The 22583-nt window shown below is 44.5% G+C and overlaps 1 protein-coding gene across 1 annotated transcript; it reads left to right on the top strand.

Moving 5' to 3' along the window:
* Window positions 1-217: 217 nt before the first annotated feature.
* On the top strand, window positions 218-22560 carry LOC147427548 (uncharacterized). Its single transcript, XM_086496348.1, has 2 exons — window positions 218-450; window positions 22013-22560. The coding sequence occupies exons 1-2, from the start codon at window positions 263-265 to the stop codon at window positions 22197-22199; spliced, it is 375 nt and encodes a 124-aa protein (XP_086352474.1). The 5' UTR covers window positions 218-262; the 3' UTR covers window positions 22200-22560.
* The last annotated feature ends 23 nt before the right edge of the window (window positions 22561-22583 follow it).

Below are 22583 nucleotides of genomic sequence, written 5' to 3' on the forward strand. Positions count from 1 at the left end.
CTTGCGTAACAAGTTTTGGGTTCAAGACTCGTCCGGTTTATCTTCAAGTTCCCTTGGGATAGTTCCTAATACCTATACCTATACCTATGACATTAAAAACTTCTCCTCTCTCTCTCTCTCTCTCTCTCACACACACACACACACACACACACACACACACACACACACACACACACAAGTAGTATAACTTTTGACCTTTGGGAGCCACGTAAACCTTTTACTTAGCAGTGTTGATCCTTCACACGTAAAGGACGGAACGGTTATGGCGTCAAAAAGCTTGGTACAACAGCTACGCAGCAAGACGGTAGACGTGTCCAAGGTGCTTACGAAGCGAGGGTGCGCGTGGTACAAAGACTTGCTCGCGCAAAACGATTGCTACATCGTGAGGCCTCCCACTGTCCCTAAGTGCCAAGAACTCTCCAAGCAGCTTTTTTACACACGCCTCGCAAGGTACATGCACAATCACAGTACATGCGTACGCACAGATCCTTAGAGCCAGCTTATTTTTATGAAAATGCAGAGAGAGAGAGAGAGAGAGAGAGAGAGAGAGAGAGAGAGAGAGAGAGATGCTTGCTTGGTGAGTACTCGGGCGGAAACATAGAGATAACTGCAAACTTCATTACTTTAACTCTTCAGAACACTTAGACTTTAGTCTTTAGTCTTTTAGACTTTTGGGCTTGGTACTCTAGAGTCTAGAGTGTAGACTTCTCTAGTCTCTTGAGTTTTATCTTTTTTGTAGTGCCTTGGCGGGCCTTGTTAGCCAAAATTAAGCGAAAATTAATTTTGCTCAATGTCATGGCTCAACTTTCAAGTCTTATCTTTTAGCTTTTACTCTTGTAATTATTCATAATTTGAGAGCTTTAATTTGTACTTGCATGTGTTATTGTGTATGAGCATTGTGTCTGTTGTGTATGTACTATGACCACGCAACACCACACGATGCAATCAAGTCATAATAAGGTTGAATGGTCTTCAAATCGTGTTTTTGTGAGTATTAGAGTCAAAAAACTCTACTATTACTTGTATTCAAACACATAGCACTAGAATTATAATATTTGGGTATTTTTTATGCTTCCCGTTTTAGCGCCGTTCCCGTTCCGGACCCCTTGCCGTTCCTCCATTCCGCAAGTAGCCCCGTCACCGTTCCGGTTCCGCGTTCCGGGTAACTCTGACCCAAATAAGAGAATCGATCAATTTTCGATACTTTGTAGTGTCTGGTACATGTAGGAGGTCATACTATGACAACTTCTGATTGGGATCTATAGGGGTTGAGATAGGTTTGCTCTCAGTCATACCAAATGCTTCCAATAACTCTTGGATATAGTGCTCCCGGGAGAGAAATTTGCCCCCCTGTATCTGCCATTTCTCCAATCCAAGAAAGTAGTGAAGATTTGTCATCTCAACCTCCTTAGCCAAGGTCTCCATAGTACTACGGATGTGCTCAACATGGCTAACTCTAATCACAAGATCGTCCACATAGAGGATAACAAATGTTACCAATCCTCCCTCACGGTAAATGTATAAATTTGGGTTTGCAGAAGATCGTTGAAAGGAGTGTTGTAGGAAGAAAGAGTCTATATCCTTGTACCATGCTCTAGGGGCTTGCTACAGCCGCCATAGAGAGCCTTTAGCAACCTACAAACCATGTCTGCGAAGTTTGGATCTACGAACCTTGGAGGTTGCTCCACATACACCTCCTTCTCTAAACCCCCATTGAGAAATGCCAAAACAACATCCATCTGAAACACGGGCCACCCAACGAAGGCAACACGGGCAAAAATTATCCGAATGGTCGCTATCCTTGCATTCTGTGCAAAGGTCTCGTCATAGTCCACACCAGGTTTGTGAGAGAAGCCCTTGATAACTAGTCTTGCCTTGTTCTTGTCCAAAGAACCATTAGATTTGTACTTGATGTTGTAGACCCATTTGAGACCAATTACTTTCAGCTTGGTAGGCCGTGGAACCAACTCCCAAGTGTTGTTCTTCTTGATGGAATCAAGTTCTTTTTGCATGGCCAACTTCCACTTTGGTTGTGAAACCGCCTTAAAACTGTCATAGGATCTCTGTCCTTGATCACTGTTGACACCAAAGCATAGTTCACTTGTAATAAAGTCCATCTGCCTTAGCAAGTCTAAGTCACTGAGATCGTCGTGTATTACCTACCGGCTTCACGCCACTCGGGTGGAAAATCTGAAGTCGTTGAATCTCGCAAGGTCTCCAATAGCCATTTCGGTAACTTGTCTGACTTGCCCCTTGGGGAGGAGCTACTGGTAGATTTGACTCTAACTCTGCACTATGATGTCACGTGACACATCTAACCCTATGTGCACGTGGACAAGCTACAACATGACTAGGGTTCAGTTCAGTCAAGTCAGTCTAGAATACTAAAAATAGGAAGTGATCTGACACTTTTGTGAGTCTGTTCGCAGACTGTGCATGTCCAGACACTTAGAGTAGATGCATATGCTCTGGTTGCACACAGCATGATCATCAGTTTTCCATTAGAACCCATCATGAGAATTTTTACAGTGCATTAAAGCTATTTTCCCTATTTTCGACATTTTTCACTTATTATTTTTAAGTGACTTTTGTTGGAAACTAGGTAGGGTAATTTTGTTAAGTAAGTATATCAAGAAACCTAGCGCTAGCACTTTTTGGCAGAAGAGGCAGCAGGAGCACTTGCTCAACAGGCAACTTCTCAGCAAGACCAACCCCCGCAACTAACCTAGCGTTTTCAACCCATCTGAGAAGATAGCGTTTTTGCAAGACAGATCAGCCCAGGCGTTTTGTACAGCAGATCAGCCCGGGCGGCAACAGAAGTTAGCAGATTCCACAGCCACACAGCAAATCAGCTTAGCGTTAGCAGATTTCCACCGCAGGACCCATTTTCAGCCTAGTGTCTTTGGATCAGCAGACCATCCTAGCGTTTTGCAAATCCTTCGCGACGGAACAGTTAGAAGCATCAGCGTTTTCAGTTTTTAGCACTTAGACACATCATAACAAGTCTCGAACCTCGCAGATCTCACCTTTTGCAACAGATCCTCACCGCACGATCAGATCTCGCGAAGTTTGCAGTTTCAGCCCAGAAAACGCAGATTTCAGCATCTGCATTTTCAGCGCGCCGTTGTTGCATCGTCGTCATCGCCGTTGTCACCGACAGAGTCAGAATTCAACAGATAGAAGATTTGTAGATTTCAGCCCTTTAGCATTTTCAGATTCCAACCCGTCTCATCATTGTCCTCATCGTTGTCAACATCGTCGGTAAGTCCCAAAGCATTGTAGAGATTGTGCAATCAATAGTAGACCGCTCTCGCCATAGAGAGTGGGGCCTTCGGAGGAGGGTTTGACAACATTCTGGTGTCGTATTCTTCTCTCTCTATCGCTCAGTCTCATGCACCTTCATTCACAGTGTTTATCCACTTTGTTTGTGTCCATTGCACTCTCTCACTAAGGGAACGGAAGGCTCTCCCTCCGTCAGTAAAAGGAACCCTTGAGCACAGATCGGAGCACTCATCTTGAGCAAAGTTCAACATTCACATCCGCTGCACCTTACATATGATGAGAACCGCTGTCATTTGCATCATCTGGAACGGGTTCTCCTCCGAAGCTTGAGGGATAGGGGTAGGAGAAGGGGGTTTATCAAAAAGCAAAACAAAATGTGGGTCTCCAAGTATCGGCAAATCAGGGGTCGTCGTGGAAGACTTGGGAGTGGGAGCCCCTCTGAACGGCTGAGTACAACATCCTTCTTCTTTGGATCATAAAGTCAATATCCCTCGGAAAGAGATTTGTAGCCAACAAAATACATTCTCCTAGACTTGGGGTCAAACTTCCCCTCTGCTCCTTCGGTACATGGAAATATGCATTGCTTCCAAAGATCCAAAAAAGGGAGACGTCAGGCTTCTTATCATAATAAGCATCGAACGGGGTCTTGCCGGGAACCGAAGAGGTTTGAGATCGGTTTATGGTATGACTGCCGTCGCAACTGCCTATGCCCATGAAGACTTTGGCAAGTCTCCACGCTCAAGCATGGTCTGTGTCATTTCTACCGTTGTCCTATTCTTCCGCTCCACAACTCTATTCTCTTAAGGGGATCCAGTATTCGCAAGCTCTTGCTTGATGCCATTGTTTGCACAAAATTGAATGAATGCTTTGGAGGTAAATTCCCCACCTTTGTCCGATCAAATAGTCTTCAACACTTGATTGCTTTCCTTCTCCACAAGAGAAGGCTAATTCTTGGAGAGGCCAAATGCCTCATACTTATGTTGTAGAAAGGATACCCAAGTAAAGTGGCTGAAATTATCCACCAACAACATGAAATAGGGAGCCTTGCCGAGAGTAGTCTGCATAGGTCCACAAAGGTCAGTGTGAACCAACTCCACGACGGCAATGGCTCGGCGTGTAGCAGGCCTCTGAATAGATTCTCGATGTTGCTTTCCACGAATGCAAGTAATGCATTTCCCATGCTTACTCCCAACATCTGGTAAGCCTGTAAGCACGAAAAGCAAGACGAAGAGCATCATTGTTTAAATGACCATATCTGTAATGCCAAAGATCACGTGTAGGTATCTATGTTGCTAAAGAAAGAGCATGGAGCCTGTAGAGTCCGTTCTCCAATGAGCCCCCTTTGACTCCTTGCCGGATTTAGGATCCTAGGACCTGAATAGATACCGCATCCTCTGCAAAAATCACCTCTGAGCCTTTAGGGGCTCATTCCGGCATTCTCGCGTGTGCAGAAGCAAAGACAGAGCTCCCGGGTGGTTGTACCTTTTGTGAAGCAATATAAAAGAAATATTGCAAGGGGCGCCAGGGGTTTTGGGGCTAGTGATCTGGGAGCGAAACTCCGCCACTCCATGTCTACCATGTGGATCCTCTCTCTCTCTCTCTCTCTCTCTCTCTCTCTCTATTTAGTTGTTTTGAAGTGCAATCCTTTGTAGTTGGCACGTGGTGTTCTCCCGTTATAGTGGTGTGAGAGATTCAATCATTCGCTATCGTGATTTGTGCATGTGAACTCTGTGTCATTTGTAAAGCATTTTGTGGAGCATATAAATCTGGTGCATCAATGGTTCCAATTTGAATGAGATTGCTTGGGTACGTGATCTTAGTGCATCGAGACACCCCTTGATAAGATCAACTCGGTTTGGGTGCGATGACTAACATTGCTACGAGGGATATCTAGAGCTCCAGTGCAAATGAGATGAGTGGATGAAGATTTTGATCGTAGAACTGTATGGTGTAATACATGTTAGAGAATGTGCTATCTGACAATGATGGACATTAGCATGCATGCATAAAGCTAGTGTGTGCTAAAGAATTGGATTGAGTTTTGCAGCTCTAATCGCGAACGATAAGTGCTCTTTTAAGAGGGGGTAATGTCACAAGTTGGTGACGTGGCACAACCCGGGATCAAAAACCCTAAAAAGTGATGACGTGGCAAAGCGTACGGGCCAGCCCGCAAATTGCGGAAAAGCTGTTATATGGCAAACTTTTCGGAACACCCGGAAAGTGCAGAACAGTTGTTGACGTGGCAAACTGTACGAAAATTGCGGAATAGCTTTTTGGCCCTAGTTTTTGGCTTGAGAGCTTTTGGAAGTTTTTCATGTATGATGCTTTTGGGCCAAGGGCCTTTAAATTCTTGCATGTGCAGAAGCAAAGACAAAGATCTCTGGCAGTTGTATCTTTTATAAAGCATTATAAAAGAAATACCGGAATGGGCGTGAGGGTTTTGGGGCCAGTGATCTAGGAGTGGAACTCTCCAATGATATGGGAGTGGAACTCCGCCACTCCGTGTCTACTGTGTGGATCTCTCTCTCTCTCTCTCTCTCTCTCTCTCTCTCTCTCTCTCTCTCTCTCTCTCTCTGTGTGTACAATTGTTTGAAGTGCTAAAAGTTTGTCCTAGTCTGTTCTTTTCAGTTGGCATGTGGTGTGACGAGGGCGTCTCGAGCTAGAAGAGAGTGGGAGGAGGTGCTCACAATTAACAAGAACTCGTGTCACGTGCACATCTATGTGCATGTGGACAAGCTTTAACTTCTATTTCTGGGGTTTAGGTAAATCTTGGAAGTGTTATGGCACCCTTGTGAGCCTGTACGCAGGACATACATGTCCAGGCACTTAGATTAGTTGCATATCCTCTGATTGCACACGAGCACAACCAATGTCTGCTAGGTGTAGGCATTGGGGAGTGTTTCCATACCGCACCATTAGGACCAAGCCTAGGTAATCAATGCATACAAAGCACCTTTTATTACTGGTTCATTAACTTATTAGTGACATATTAGCATCATTTTTATAAAGTCGTGGGGGCTCAATCTGCCTTGCTCGACCCGTCACTTTTGCCCTATAGAAGTAAGTGACCCCTGACCCTAGGGGTCACTTCTCTAGGCATCAATTAGTCTCATCAATATCTATAGTACAAGTATCAGCAACACCTTGGCGTTTTCCAGCATGATCACCATTAACATCAAAATCTCTCATCAGTGTTTCCAAGCCTCTTGTCGCTAGATCCATCATCACCCTAATAGATGTCCCTATCGAAGGTGGAGCGGGAAAGGGTGAATCGGGTGATGATCTCGTCTGCAACCACGAGCAAACCTGCTTTTGGGACCGGGCAGCCAATAGATCCTTGTACACAAGCTCCTAGCGTGTACCGCCCGCAGAACGGGCACGTCACTGATCGGCTGAAAACGCTAGAGAGAGGGATCAATGGCTGTAAACAACACACACACACACACACACACACACACACACACACACACACACAGAGAGAGAGAGAGAGAGAGAGAGAGAGAGAGAGAGAGAGAGAGAGAGAGATTCACACAAAAACACTAGAGAGAGAAACACTAGAGAGAGAGTGTGCCCAAAACAGTGGAAGCTCTACTCACTTATCAGAACATGTCAAAAGTGGGCAATAGCAAAATTGCTCTACCTAACCAGAAAACCCAATGATCTTGAAAAATGGCTAAAATGCTAATAAATGTGTAAACTCACTAAAAACGATCTACAACACACATTTAGTAGCAAGAGTGCAGAACACTGGAGTCTTTGACCCAGGTAACCGTAGGAACAGGGGTCCCGCCTTGTGCCAACCTACTAGGTGGACAACACCATGGAGTGCATCACCGAGAAAAGGTACGTCTACTTGAAATACGACCGGGCACAGCCACAAAACAGCCCCCACTTCCTAATCTGCTCCTAAGAGATACTGGAGCCACCAACGGACATGAATCTGAACTCTCTTAGCTCCTGGACAGGAAACAAGTCGAAGGGAGCTGGCATAAGAAGATAATGTCGCCTGTGGAAGAGTTTTGGTGAAGATATCAGCAAGGTATCCTTAGTCTTCTCACGAACAAAACGATAATGTACCTCTATATGCTTGGTCCGAGCATGAAACACCGGGTTCCTTGCAATGGCTGTACAACTATGGTTGTCATAGTACATTGTGGTCATTTGCTGGGGAAATTCAATCTCCAAAAGTAGCCTTCGTAACCACGGTGACTCACATGTAGCATTGCAAATAGCCTTGTACTGTGCCCATCACCTCCGGAGGGTGATAGAGACTCCGCTCGTTGGTTGTATAGAGTACGTTCAAAGCATGACTAACCTCTATATAAACCTACACCTACTCTTGGGCACTGACGATGTGAGTAGGGATGTCATAGTTGTTGTCCAAGCTATGCATGATAAAGGTGATAATCTTATTCTTCTTGTTTAGACAAGCAGCGAAGTTGAGGTCTCATATTGTCAAGCTTGGATCTTTGTACTTTGGTTATTTTCAGCCTCTTCTTTGTAGGTGTGTAGTAGTATTCATTTCTAGAATTCAGCTTACATTAGGGCTAAAGAATTTGTTCCTTCACAAGTTGTTGTGTGGAGTCTGATTTCTAGGATTAAGTCTTTGAGATGTTTTATGCTTTTTAGTTTAAAGTTGAGTACTTGTTTCAAGTTTTAACCAAGTGATTTCTAGGATTAAGTCTTTGAGATGTCTTATGCTTTTTAGTTTAAAAGTTTACTACTTGTTTCAAGTTGTGACCGAGTTAGTTGCTTCAACTTATTTTGCTTATGCCTTTTTTAAAATCACTTTGAAGTGAATAATGGTTTGTTTTATCTAGTTTTATTTAGTAGCAAATAAAGTGATTTAGTTTTTTTTTTTTGTTTTCTTGTGTCCTTTAGCCCCTCGAGTGTGGTACAGAAGATAGATTCTTTCTTCCTACGACACTCTTTTTGATGTTCTTCTGCAGACTTGGATTTGTATATTTACAGTGAGGGAGGATTGGTGACTTTTCTTATCCTCTATGTCGATGATCTTGTGATTATGGGTAGCCATGTTGAGCACATCCGCAATATTATGGAGACCTTGGCTAAGGAGTTTGAGATGACGGATCTCGGCTTGCTTCATTGCTTTCTTGGATTGGAGATATGGCAAAGAGAGGGGGGGCATCTTTCTCTCTCAGAAGCGCTATGTCCAAGAGTTGTTGGAAGCATTTGGTGTGACTGAGTGTAAACCTATCTCATCTCCTATGGATCCCAATTAGAAATTGTCACATTATGACCCCTCAGTTGTAGTAAATGCTACAAAGTATCGAAAACTGGTGGGTTCTCTTATTTGGGTTCTCAACAACCGGTTTGATGTCAGTTCCCCAGTGGGACTTCTTAGTTCTTTCATGATAGATCTGTTAAGTTACATTTGGAGTCTTCCGACTCTGCGGTAAAGGCGACCAAGTCATTAGGCATTCACTATGCAGCTGGAGAAAAACACTCCAAGATCATTCTACGAGGATGGAGTGATTCAGATTGGGGTGGAGATCTAGATGGACAACGGTCAACTATAGGTTGCACCTTATCTTTTGGCTTAGGGACAGTTTCATTGAGCAGTAAGAAACATATACCTTTAGAAGTTCAGAATAGTCTGAACTCACGAATTATAAGAGGAGATAAAACACTCACAAAACTACAAAAGCTGCTTCAAGCAACTTCAACAACCTACAAACCATGTCACTGAAATTTGGATTCAAGAACCTTGGAGGTTGCTCTAATACACCTCTAAATGGCTACTGAGAAAAGCCGAAACTATATCCATATGAAAACGGGCCACCCGAAAAAGGCAGCGAGGGCAAAAACTGTTTGAATGGTTGCCATTCTTGCAGTCCGTGCAAAGGTCTTTAGTCCACACCTTGTCTCTGAGAGAAGCCCTTGGCGCTTATTCAAAGAACCATCTGATTTGTACTTGGTTTGACACGAATCTCTTTCTGCTTGGTTATCCTTCTTGATGGAATCAAGCTCTTTTTGCATGGCCTACTTTTACTTTGGTTGTGAAAGGGCCTCCTCAACTGTCAGAGGGTCTCTGTCCTTGATCATTGTCGACATCAAAGCATAGTTCACGTGTAATAAAGTCCCATCTATCTCACCAAATCGAAGCCACTGAGAACGTCGTGTCGTACCGCCATCACGCCAATGTGGTGGAAAATCTGAAGTTATTGCATCTTGCAAGGTCTCCAACAGCCACTTCGGTAACTTGTCTTACTTGCTTCTCGAGGGAGGAGTTACTGGTACGTCTGCCTGTGCACTATGATGAGAACCACTTCATCTGGAATGGGTGCATCCTCCTCCGTAGCTTGAGGGACAGGAATATGAGAAGAGGGTTCATCAACCTCAAGAGGCAAATCATCATCTGGATCTCCAAGTATCGACAAATCTGGGGTCATCGTGGAAGGCTTGGGAGCGAAAGCCCCCTTTGAAAGAAGAAACTCGTCAAAGACGACATCACGGCTTAGTACAGTCATAGAAACAGGGGACGGGGGGACGCGGCCCATTTATGTGGGGACGGGATGGGGGACGCCGGGACGGAGACGAGGACCCGTTTTTGGGACGTGGGGACGTCCCTCACAGGGGACGGGCAAGGGGACGGGTCCCGGGACGCGGGTCCCCGGTGACACCGCCGGATGGGACGCAGGCAAGGGGCGGGCTGCAGCCAACGGGGGGCGGGATATTCAAAATTCAAACATTGTTTAAGCGCCCACTTTTTGGGGGGTTTTTCAAATTTCAAAAGCACCCTTTTGGGGGGGGACTTTCAAATTTCAAAAGCCCACTTTTTGGGGGCCTTTCAAATTTCAAAATTCAAAGTCTTTTTTAAAAGCGCGTCCCCTGTCGCGTCCCCCGTCCCCTGTTTTGCCACGTCCCCGTCCCCGGGACCCGCCACGTCCCCGAGACCCGTCCCCGTCCCCATGTGACTATGAGTACAATATCCTTCTTTACTGGATCATAAATTCGATATTCTTCGGATAGAGTATTGTAGCCGTCAAAAAACATTCTCCTAGATTTGGGGTCAAATGTAAGGTGCAGCGGAAGTGAATGTTGAACTTTGCTCAAGATGAGTGCTCCGAACTTTGCTCAAGGTTCCTTTTACTTAGGGAAGGGAAAGCCTTCCGTTCTTTAATGAGAGAGTGCAATGGACACAAACAAAGTGAATAGACACTGCGTGAAGGTGCATGAGACTGAGAGATAGAGAAGAGAATACGACACCGGAGATGTTGGCAAACCCTCGTCCAAGGGCCCCACTCTCGATGGCGAGAGTGGTCTACTATTGATTGCACAATCTGATACAATGGCTGATGCAATGAGTCTATAATGCTTGCTATGTCGAGGCCGACGGGGGTGACGACAAGGACGAGACTATGGCTGGAAATTGAATGCTTCGAATCCGGACTTGCTATTGTGGCAAAAACATTGGCTTGCTAGGCTTCATGTCGCTGAATTTGCTGATGCAGTACGTGATATGCTGCTCTTCTATCTGTTGAATTTTGCCTTGCTGAAAACACTGGTTTGGCAGTGCAAAAACGCTAATGCAAAGTTGGCAAAACGCTGAAGTGGCTGAATTCTGCTGATGTAAAAAACACTGGTATGGCTGGCTGAAAACGCAAGTTGCAAGGCTGAAAAACTCTGGCCTTCTGAGGTGAAATCGCTGATCTTGCTAAGCTTTACAAGTGCTGAAGGGCTGAGTGTCACGTGACACATCCAACCCTATGTGTCCGTGGACAAGCTACAGCATGATCAGGGTTCAGTCAGTCCAGTCAGTCTAGATTAGAAGTGATCTGACACTTTTGTGAGTCTATTCGTAGACCGTGCATGCCCAGTCACTTAGTGTAGATGCATATCCTCTGGTTGCACACAACATGATCATAAGCATTCCCATCAGAATCCATCAGGGAAATTTTCCATTGCATTTAGCCTATTTTACCTATTTTTGGCATTTTTCACTTATTAATTTAAGTGACTTTCCAACAAAAGTAGGTAGGGCAATTTGGGTAAGAAAATATATAAGCAAACCAAAGTTAGCACTAAATGGCAGAAGAGGCAACAGGAGCCAACAACTTCTCCAACAAGACCCTTGGCTGATTTCCTCCAAGCAAAGAAAGAACCATTCCCATAGCCTAGCGTTTTCCTTCCACAGGTATCCCTAGCGTTTTGGATCAGATCTTCACCACCGGCATATCCCATCCCCTAGCGTTTTGAAGAAGATTATCGCTAGCAGACCATCCACAACACCTAGCGTTTTTGAAGGAAGCTAGCGTTTTGACAGATCCTTGACCTAGCATTTTTGGATCCCAGCATATGCAGATTTGCAGCGTTTTTCAGCCACAGCAATGCAGCGATTTGCAGCAGTAGAAGACCTTCAAATTCAGCCCTAAAGAGTAGTAGATTCAGCCCAGAAGAAATCTCAGTTTTCAGCCCTTAAGAACCTCATTTTCAGCCCTAAACCTGCCATAGTAACAGGGAACGGGTGGAACGGGGCCCTCGGAACGCGTTCCCAAGCCCGACGCCTCCTCGAAACGGAAACTGGACCGGAACTCCGTTCCCTTTCTAGGCATAACCGGAACGGCAGACGGAACGGGGCCTGGAACGGCATCCGGAACGCGGAACGGCAAATCCGGAACACCAAAGTCATAAAAATGACAGTTTGCGGCAGGTTTTTTGAACTTTTGGGGGGGTGTTAGTTCCATCCTCTCCTATATAAAGAAGGGCTTTAAACCCTCTCTCTCTCTCAAGGTCTTTACCTCACCCTCTCCCTGAAGGCTCTCTCTCCCTCTCCCTCTCCCTCTCCTTTTCCCTCAAGGCTACCGTTCCGGCCTCCGTTCCTGATCCGCCACCCGAGGGCCCCCAGTTCCGGAGACGTCCCGGAGCCCCCCGTTCCCGTTCCCCGTTCCGTTCCCGTTCCGTGTAACTATGAAACGTGCAAAATTTCAACGACAAAGACCCACAAAAAACAGCCCCCAAATCAGCGTTTTTGGACTAGTCGCAGATTTCAGCCCATAGCGTTTTTGGACAGCAGTAGAAAGATTGCAGATTTCAGCCCTAGTATCGGTCTCGCCATCGCTGTCGTCATCGCCGACATAGCCTAGACTTGCATCAGTCTCATGCATACAGTTTGTACCAGTTTGTGCAATCATAAGTAGACCACTCTCGCCAACGAGAGTGGGGCCTTCGGAGGAGGGTTTTACAACATCTTTGGTGTCGTATCTCTCTTCTCTCTCTATCTCTCAGTCTCATACACTTGCACGCACAGTGTCCACTCACTTTGTTGTGATCATAACACTCTCTCATTAAGAACGGAAGGCTCTACCTTCCATCAGAACAAAGGAAACCTTGAGCACAGTTCGGAGCACTCATCTTGAGCAAAGCGCAAACAATCATTCGGCTGCACCTAACATTGGTATCAGAGCTTTGGCAGTGTTCTGTATCACTCAAGGAAAGAACCACAAGAACCACTTTTTTTTTTTTTTGCTTGTTGAGGTCGCACGAACCCAAGTTCGCTTGGGCGTGTCGATTCCTAATCGTGTTTTTGAAGAGTGACAGGAATCCCAGGAAAGAAGGGCTTGTTCAGCCTCCCCTTGTGCCTCTTTTCACTCATTGAGAGCGGACCGTGCACTTAGCGGCCGGCCAATCGACGTGAGGTGGAAAAAAGCAACCTTGGTGTGAGCGCAAGGCCGCGAAGGGGTGCGCACGCGGGAAAGAGAGTGAAGAGAAGATCCTTCTCTAACACAGATCGCAAGCGAAAGAAGAACCTCAAGACCCACAAGAACCTCAAGAACTCAAGAACCCCAAGAACCAAGATCCCCAAGAACCCAAGTTCCTCGTGAACTTAAGAACCCAAGACCACAAGAACCCACAAGAACCCACGACTCCAGAATGGTCATCACTCGAAGCGGAATGGATACTTCGCTTAGAGGTGATGAGCATGAGAGAGGCGAAGAAGAATTTTCCCCACCAGGAGGTTTTTCCGACCCTCCCTCTTCCCCATCTACGTCAAGGATTTCACTAACTCCTATGGAGGAGTTGGAGCAGATGTTTATGGAAAGAAAGTTAGAATGCGAAGCAAGACAAGCAGAAAGAAAAGCAGAAATAGAGTGTGAACACGAAGAAAGAGTAGTAGCCCTACATCGCGAAGCCAAAGCAAGACAAGAACAGAGCGACGGACACATGAAAGAGATGTTGCGACTCTTTTCTCAAGTTCAAGCACAGATGCAAGAAATTGGGGAAAAGGAGACTCTCTCAGTCTCTTCTTCTCCCAAGCATGACACACAGGATTTGCATGATTGTGAGAAGCATGATGATTTGAATGATAATGATAAGCATGATGATTTGCATGATCAAGATGTGATTTCTCACAAGCATGATGATTTGCATGAAGATGACGTGATTGTTCACAAGGATGATGAGTTAGTTGATGCTTTTTCTAGTGAAGCTAACCTCGTTGTAGATTCGATCAGTCACGAAGAATCGATCTTGGCTCTCGAGTCGAGGTCCACAGAAACCCCACAGGAAGATCCGATGAAAGAGGGAGAACCGATCTTGGCTCTCGAGCCTAGGTCCACAGAACCCTTACAGGAAGTATTATGTGTTCGCATAATTGATACGCACGCATTGCTCGAGTGTTTTATTCATGATTGTTTCCTGTATTTTAGTCAGCGTCTTTATGTGATCCCTTTTCCTAGGCATGACATATTGCACATTGAGCATGTTTCTCTCATGAATGAGGACGAATGTATGCGGATTGTTCATGAAAAGCTGAAAAGTATGCATTCAAGGAAGTCACATTCCATGTCTCTTCTTTGGCATGACACATTCGTAGAAGGAGCAGATGAAAGTATGAGCACCAAGCATGGGCAATTCCGTTGTGAGCAGTTGATTGCTCTAGATTATAAGAGAGATTCGATCTCATTGTTTGCGTGTGTGTGGTGAACCGTTTGGCACTCCGTCTATTTGTTCATCTACATTGCATGCACAGTCTTTGAGGAAGACGAGATTTTTTCCACTCACTTTACATGGAATGGGTATGTTCATGGTTTTGTGTTTGGAATTGTTTTAGGAATTTTCAGCCATGGAGATTCTTGAAGAAGAAAGAAGCATGACACTTGACGAAGTTGAAGCGGCGAAGGAGCCACAGGAGACTTTGTGTCGCTTTCGGCGCGGCCCAAAGAAGCAAGCGTTGCAGACCTTTATGAAGTTCAAGTACCGCACGACCCACACATCAGAGTGGGCCGGCGAAGAGTCCCTTCCAGGATTCCGGATGCTATTGGCGATCTTCCTCGATGCCATACAATTCGGTACCAGTACCTCACTTTGAAAAGGAGGGGATGTCACGTGACACATCCAACCCTATGTGTCCGTGGACAAGCTACAACATGATCAGGGTTCAGTCAGTCCAGTCAGTCTAGATTAGAAGTGATCTGACACTTTTGTGAGTCTATTCGTAGACCGTGCATGCCCAGTCACTTAGTGTAGATGCATATCCTCTGGTTGCACACAACATGATCATAAGCATTCCCATCAGAATCCATCAGGGAAATTTTCCATTGCATTTAGCCTATTTTACCTATTTTTGGCATTTTTCACTTATTAATTTAAGTGACTTTCCAACAAAAGTAGGTAGGGCAATTTGGGTAAGAAAATATATAAGCAAACCAAAGTTAGCACTAAATGGCAGAAGAGGCAACAGGAGCCAACAACTTCTCCCACAAGACCCTTGGCGGATTTCCTCCAAGCAAAGAAAGAACCGTTCCCATAGCCTAGCCTTTTCGTTCCACATGTATCCCTAGCATTTTGGATCAGATCTTCACCACCGGCGTATCCCATCCCCTAGCGTTTTGAAGAAGATTCTCGCCAACAGACTATCCACAACACCTAGTGTTTTTGAAGGAAGCCAGCCTTTTGACAGATCCTTGACCTAGCATTTTTGGATCCCAGCATATGCAAATTTTCAGCATTTTTCAGCCACAGCAATGGAGCGATTTGCAGCAGTAGAAGACCTCCAAATTCAGCCCTAAAGAGTAGTAGATTCAGCCCAGAAGAAACCTCAGTTTTCAGCCCTTAAGAACCTCATTTTTCAGCCCTAAACCTGCAGAATTTCAGCGACAAAGACCCACAGAAAACAGCCCCCAATTTCCAAATCAGCGTTTTTGGACTAGTCGCAGATTTCAGCCCATAGCGTTTTTGGATAGCAGTAGAAAGATTGCAGATTTCAGCCCTAGTGTTGGTCTCGCCATCGCCATCGCCGTCGTCATCGCCGACATAGCCTAGACTTGCATCAGTCTCATGCATACAGTTTGTACCAGTTTGTGCAATCATAAGTAGACCACTCTCGCCGACGAGAGTGGGGCCTTCGGAGGAGGGTTTTACAACGTCTTTGGTGTCGTATCTCTCTTCTCTCTCTCTCTCTCTCTCTCATACACTTGCACACACAATGTCCACTCACTTTGTTTGTGATCATAGCACTCTCTCATTAAGAATGGAAGGCTCTATCTTCCATAAGAAGAAAAGGAACCTTGAGCACAGTTCGGAGCACTCATCTTGAGCAAAGCGCAAACAATCATTCCGCTGCACCTAACACTGAGGTTTCCAAGGGCTGAAAACGCTGGCGTGAGGTGAGGAAAAACGCCAGACTGAGGGGTGGTTCTTGTCTTGCTTGAGAAGGTTCTTGTCTTGCACCTAACACTGAGGTTTCCAAGGGCTGAAAACGCTGGCCTGAGGTGAGGAAAAACGCCAGACTGAGGGGTGGTTCTTGTCTTGCTTGAGAAGGTTCTCTAGAGGCTTGCTGCACTGAGTGCCTGATGCTCTGCTTCTTCTTCTGCCAGATAGTGCTAGTGCTAGGTTGCTTATATATTATCTTAGCAAAATTGCCCTACCTAGTTTCCAACAAAAGTCACTTAATAAATAAGTGAAAAATGTCAAAAATAGAAAAAATAGGTTTAATGCACTGTAAAATTCCCCTAATGGATTTTGATGGGAATGCTGATGATCATGCTGTGTGCAACCGGAGGATATGCATCTAATCTAAGTGTCTGGACATGCACGGTCTGCTAACAGACTCACAAAAGTGCCAGATCACTTCCTATTCTAGATTGACTTGTCTGAACTGAACCCTGGTCATACTGTAGCTTGTCGCTTGGCGGTCGAAGAAAGACAGGTAGAGCGTGAGGCACAGAGAGAACTACGCATGCAAGAGTTGGTCCGACAGGTTCTCGCCTCGAAGTCCGAGCCGGCCAATGAGGTTGGTAGTTCATCAAGTGGTGCAAGCCGAGATTTGGACTCCAACAACCCCGTCACATAGAAGATCAAGTTTATTGAGTATGATGGTAAGATGGATGCTACGATTATTCATTCTTGGTTGTATCAATTTAATGCTTATTTTGCGACAAGTAAGAAGACAAGAAATAGCAAGGTTTTGACGGCAGCTATGTACCTTGCCGATGATGCCATTAATTGGTACCACGCATGGCAAGAGGCACAGTTGACCGCGCACTTAGAGGAAGCCGAAGAAGGCACGCCCCTTTCCTTCAATTGGGCCAACTTCCAAGACAAGCTCAAGGCGCGGTTTATGCCCCCACAATACCTAGCACGGTTGAAAGACGATTGGCACGGTCTCAAGCAAAATGGTATACCAGCTATATCTTTTTTTTGCAGTTCGGCACCCAATTACACAAATCGGATGATGAGCGCAAGGAGGCTTTCATTTCCGGGTTGGACGACTATATCAGGTTTGATGTCGAAGTCCTTGACCCAATCGATCTCAACAAGGCTGTAGCGATTGCTCTCGCACAGGAGATGAAGCACAACAAGGGAAAGCCTAAGGAAAACAAGACTTCCACAAGTACCTCTCAGACTTCTCAGAACCCTCAGAACGGTAAGAATGGTAATTCTTCTAACCAATCTTCCAATAGTCTCTCAGAAAAGACCTCTCCAAACGAACTTGGGGGTAAAGCTAACACAATTGCTACTCCTAAGCTCACTCCAGATGAAAAGTCAGAACAAGGAATTTTAGGAGGATACATCACGTCGGAAGAGCAAAACATTTATTCTAAGGAAGGTCGTCGTTTTCATTGTCACATCAAGGGTCACATAAAAAGAACATGTTCTAAGCTTGAATCTAATGACTCTAAAGAACCCACAGAACCCACTTCCTCTGTCAATGCAGTAAATGAGAATACGAGTGTCACCCAAGTCTCTCATGATCATCCCATTGATGAGTCTCTCATTAAGTGTTATGGTCATGTGAAGGGTCAGCTTTTTGTCATATTGTTTGATCCAATTAGTATGCATGATTTGATTAGTGACTCTTTTCGAAAGAGCCCGCTTGGAGGTAAGCAAGACATCTCCTTTCGAGGTGTCAGGCTTCTCTCTCGGTATGGACTCTCTCATCACACGCTAGAGTACCTTGATGTTTTGTTCACTGTTCAACAAGTGTCCTTCCGCAAAAAAATTGTAGTCTCTCCTCTTTCACGATGTGATATGCTTTTGGGCATTCGATGGTTTCGTGAGCTTATATAACCCTCTCATTGATTGGGCGGAAAATACATTCACTTTCAATGCCAAAAGTGACTCTCCCCTTGTCATTCGTGGAGAGCAAGTTTTTTATTCTTCATCTCTCATTTTCTAATGTGTAGGCGAAGATTGAAAAGAATCCGGGAAAGGAGACTCTCTCAGTCTCTTCTTTTCCAAAGCACGACACACGTGATTTGCGTGATAATGATAAGCATGATCAAGATGTGATTATTCAAGAGCATGATGATTTGCAGGAAGAAGTTGTGATTGTTCACAAGAATGATGATTTAGTGGATACTTTTTCTAGTGAAGCTAACCTCATTGCAGATTCGATGGATCACGAAGAACCGATCTTGGCTCTCAAGTCGAGGTCCAAAGATCTCTCACAGGAAAGTATTATGTGTTCGAATGATTAGTCAGCATGCATTGTTCGAGTGTTTCATTCGTAATGCTTGCCTGTATTTTAGTCACCGTCCTTATGTGATCCCTTTTCCTAGGCATGACATATTGTACGATTAACACGATTCACTCATGAATGAGCACGGATGTATGCAGATTACTGATGAAAAGATGAAATGTTTGCATTCAAGGAATTCACATTCCATGTCTCTTCCTTGGCATGACACAATGCATCGTCATTTCCATTGTGATTTGCCACAGTTAATCGATTAAGATCAGAAAGTCGAGATTCGACCCCATTGTTTGCGTGTGTTTGATAAACGGTTTGGCACTCCGTCTCTATGTTCATCTACATTGCATGCACGGTTTTTTCGTCACTTTACATGGAATGGGTATGTTCATGTTTTTGTGTTGGAAGTGGTTTCAGGAATTTTCATCCTTGGAGATTCTTGAAGAAGGTAGACGCATAACTATAGACGAAGTTGAAGCATTGAAGGAGCCACAGATGACTTTGGGTGTCGCTTTCTGTGTGGCCCATAGAAGCAAGCATTGCAGAGCTTTATGAAGTTCAAGTATCGCATGACCCACGCATTAGAGTGGGCCGAAGAGTCCTTTCCAGGATTCCAGACGCTGTTGGCGATCTCCCTCGACGCCATACAGTTCAGTACCAATACCTCACTTTGAAAAGGAGGGGATGTCACGTGCACATCTAACCCTATGTGTACGTGGACAAGCTACTTCATGACATGGGTTCAGTTCAGCTAGATTAGGAAGTGTTCTGGCACTTTTGTGAGTCTGTTCGTAGACCGTGCATGACCAGGCACTTAGAGTAGATACATATCCTCTGGTTGCACACAACATGATCATAAATTTCCATCAGAACCCATCAGGAGCATTTTTACAGTGCATAGACCTATTTTCCCTCTTTTTTCAACATTTTTCACTTATTATTTTTAAGTGACTTTTGTTGGGAATTGGGTAGGGCAATTTAGCCATGCATGTATATAAGAGAACCCAGCGCTAGCACAATTGGGCAAAAGAGGCAGCAGGGACCAGAGATCCAACAGGCACCTTCTTAGAAAGACCACTCCCCCCCCCCGTCAGCATACCTAGCGTTTTTGCCAAGCAGAAGCCTAACAGTAGAGCCTTGGCGTTTTCTGTAACAGACTTGGACACTCCAAGTCAAGAATCAACCGCGACAGCACCAAATAACCACTTCAAAACAATTCACAGATCACAATAGATTTGCACTGGCCCGGCGGAGTTCCGTGCCTAGAGATATTGGCCCCACAGACTGGCGCCCCTTTCGGTATTTCTTTTTGTATTAATCAATCATCAAAGTACAAGAGAGCGGTTAGGGTTTCACTCTCAGACTCTGCGTCCAGATGCTCTGAGAAGTGAGGCCCTCACCACTAATTTAAAGGTTACAAGGATGCCCAAAAGCAGAGCCCCAAAAGCTTCAAAGCAAAAGCAGATTCTCTCTCTCTCTCAATGAGAGTCAGTAAAAAGCAAGTTCTCTTTTTCTCTTTCTTTCTCCCAAATCAAAGCGAAAAGCTGAGATTTGCGTCGCTCAAAATTTCCCCCCAAAAAAAAAAAAGATGTTTTTTTTTTTAATAATCCGCCTCCGCAATTTCCGGAAATTAGGGTTTTTGGTAGAAATTAGGGTTTGCAGGAATTTTAGGGTTTCTGCTGTCCGCCACGTCATCACTTTGTGACATTTTCCATTGCAGATCAGCCTCGGTAGTAGCAGAACAGTAGAAACACTAGCGTTTTTGCAGTAGAACTCAGAACCAACCCTAGCGTTTTTGGATCAGCAAGCAAGCTTAGCGTTTTGCAGATTCACCGCGACAGAACCTAGATCTAGACCATCGTTTTCAGTTTTCAGCACATAGACACTACAAAGCAAGTCCCGAACCCCGCAGATCTCACCTTCCTGTAGCAGATCCTCGCAGTTTGCAGTTTCAGCTCGGAAAACGCAGATTTCAGCATCTGCGTTTTTAGTGCTTCATTGTCGCACCGTCGCCATCGACATAGAGTCAGAATTCAGCAGATAAAGATTTGCAAATTTCAGCCATTAGCATTTTCAGATTTCAGCTCGTCTCGTCGTCGTCCTCATCGTCGCCGACATCGTCGGCAAGTCCAAAGCATTGTAGAGATTTGTGCAATCAATAGTAGACCACTCTCGCCATAGAGAGTGGGGCCTTGGGAGGAGGGTTTGACAACATTTTGGTGTCGTATTCTTCTCTCTCTATCTCTCAGTCTCATGCACCTTCATTCACAGTGTTCATCACTTTGTTTGTGTCCATTGCACTCTCTCACTAAAGGAACGGAAGGCTCTCCCTTCCGTAAGTAAAAGAAACCTTGAGCACAGTTCGGAGCACTCATCTTGAGCAAAGTTCAACATTCACTTCTGCTGCACCTTACATAAGAACTCATTTTTTTGTCTTTTGTTTGTGTTGTTGTGTGGAGGCTAAATTCTAAGAGTAAGTCTATGTGCTACCATATCCTTGTTGTGATTGTTTAAAGGGAAAATTACCAAAATACTCCTGTAATCTTGTTAGACTTACACCAATCTGTTGCTTCAAAGGTCTAGGGCATACTTGTACGGCTAGTATGTCTCCAGGCTGGCCACCCATAGTCTAGGTTGTACCTGGTCCGGCCGCTTGAGTTTGGGACCGGCCGTCCACTTTTGTCTGGGCGTCCATATATATTTCCATGTAACATTTTTCTGTTGGGTCGTTCTTTATCGGGCCTTGCTCTACCTCCCCTTGGGCACCTATTTATGGGGGCAGGGGGGTACCCACTTCCACACACATCTGATTGTATAGACAAGGTCTTCTACTCATGGTAGTCAAGGGGGGCTGATCGCCCCCTCTTCACCATATCTTGCGTTTGTGGTCTCTCTCTCTCTCTCTCTCTCTCTCTCTCTCTCTCTCTCACACACACGCGCACTCTCACAAATCTGTGGAAATTCCCAAAATACCCCTCAAATTTCGAAAATTCCCAATTTACCCTTCATATTTGGCTAAAGTTTCCCAAAATGCCCTTCAATCTTACAGAAATTCCCAAAATTCCCCTAATCAACCTCACAAACATCTCTAAAAACAATTTTCTCTTTGTAGGAAGATTGGTCCTTCTCAATAGAAGATGATAGAACTAGGATTTTAGATGGTATTGAGGCCTCTTCAGATGAAATTGTTCATCATTTTTGAACATAGATGCCTCTATTTGTGAGCTCATGGTGAATAATTTTGTCTAAGATGCTCAAAGATAGATCTCCATTGTCATAAACATTAGACTATGCAAAAATCGGGGCAAATCCATCCCAAAATGATGTGGGTATATTGGGAATTTTTGAGATTTGAGGGGTATTTTGGTAATTTTCCCTTGTTTAAAGTTGAGTGCTTGTTCAAAGTTTTAGTCAAGTAAGCTTCTCTAACTTATTTTGCCTAAGCCTTTTCTAAAAGCATGATCAAGTCAATAATGGTTTATTTTTATCTATGTTTTGTTTAGAATCAAATAAAGTGATTTGATTTTGCTTGTTTATCCATTTTCATTTGTGCCTTTCCTTTGTATTTTTGTGAGAGTTTTAGCCTCTGTTATAATTCATAAGTTCTGACCTTATGAAGGTATATGTATTCTGGGCATGTTGTATCATTTGTAAGAAGTTTCTTAGAAGGAGGTACATGTTTCTGTTGATGAAATTATTGTATATGCATGATTGGTAAATATGGCTTGAGCATTGCATCTCTGATGTTTTTGCAAAGGTTTCTGGCTCAATTTCTTATTTGCATTCTGACGTCAGCTTGCCACAGCGCTATGATCTGTTTTGGAAAGAGCTAGACTTTTTGAAGCAGAAGATAAAAAATAGGCACGATTTGAAGATAGAAGAGCTTGGAGTAGCTGCCTTGTTCACGGCTGAATGCTATGCTTGGTTTTGTGTCGGTGAGATTATTGGGAGAGGCTTTACTCTCACGGGATACTATGTCTAGGAACGGAATCTCTTACCGAGGATTGCAAATTTTGTAGTTTAAAGTTCCTTGGGATTTTACCCATATGAGCCAGAGAATGTTTCAATCTCTGAGCGGTGGCATTTGTGCAGATTGCCTTGTAGCATGGACAGAATTAATCTCACACCCCCACACACACACACACACTTTTTTTTTGTAAATCTACTCTCTCTCTCTCTCTCTCTCTCTCTCTCTCTCTTTGGAATTTGCATCTTGTGTTCCCTTTCCAAGCAATGCAGGAATGCAGAATCAGACTACTGCACTTGTCTCAAGACAGATGGTGACTACCATTGTTAGCTATGTGTTTGTGCATACCATTTCAAAGGATTCCAAGTTTGTGGTACTGTGGGCTTCTTTTGTATTCTG

This window comes from Adiantum capillus-veneris, chromosome 23 (genome assembly GCF_014529385.1).
Source record: "Adiantum capillus-veneris isolate H3 chromosome 23, ASM1452938v2, whole genome shotgun sequence".
In the NCBI taxonomy this organism is placed as follows: Eukaryota; Viridiplantae; Streptophyta; class Polypodiopsida; order Polypodiales; family Pteridaceae; genus Adiantum; species Adiantum capillus-veneris.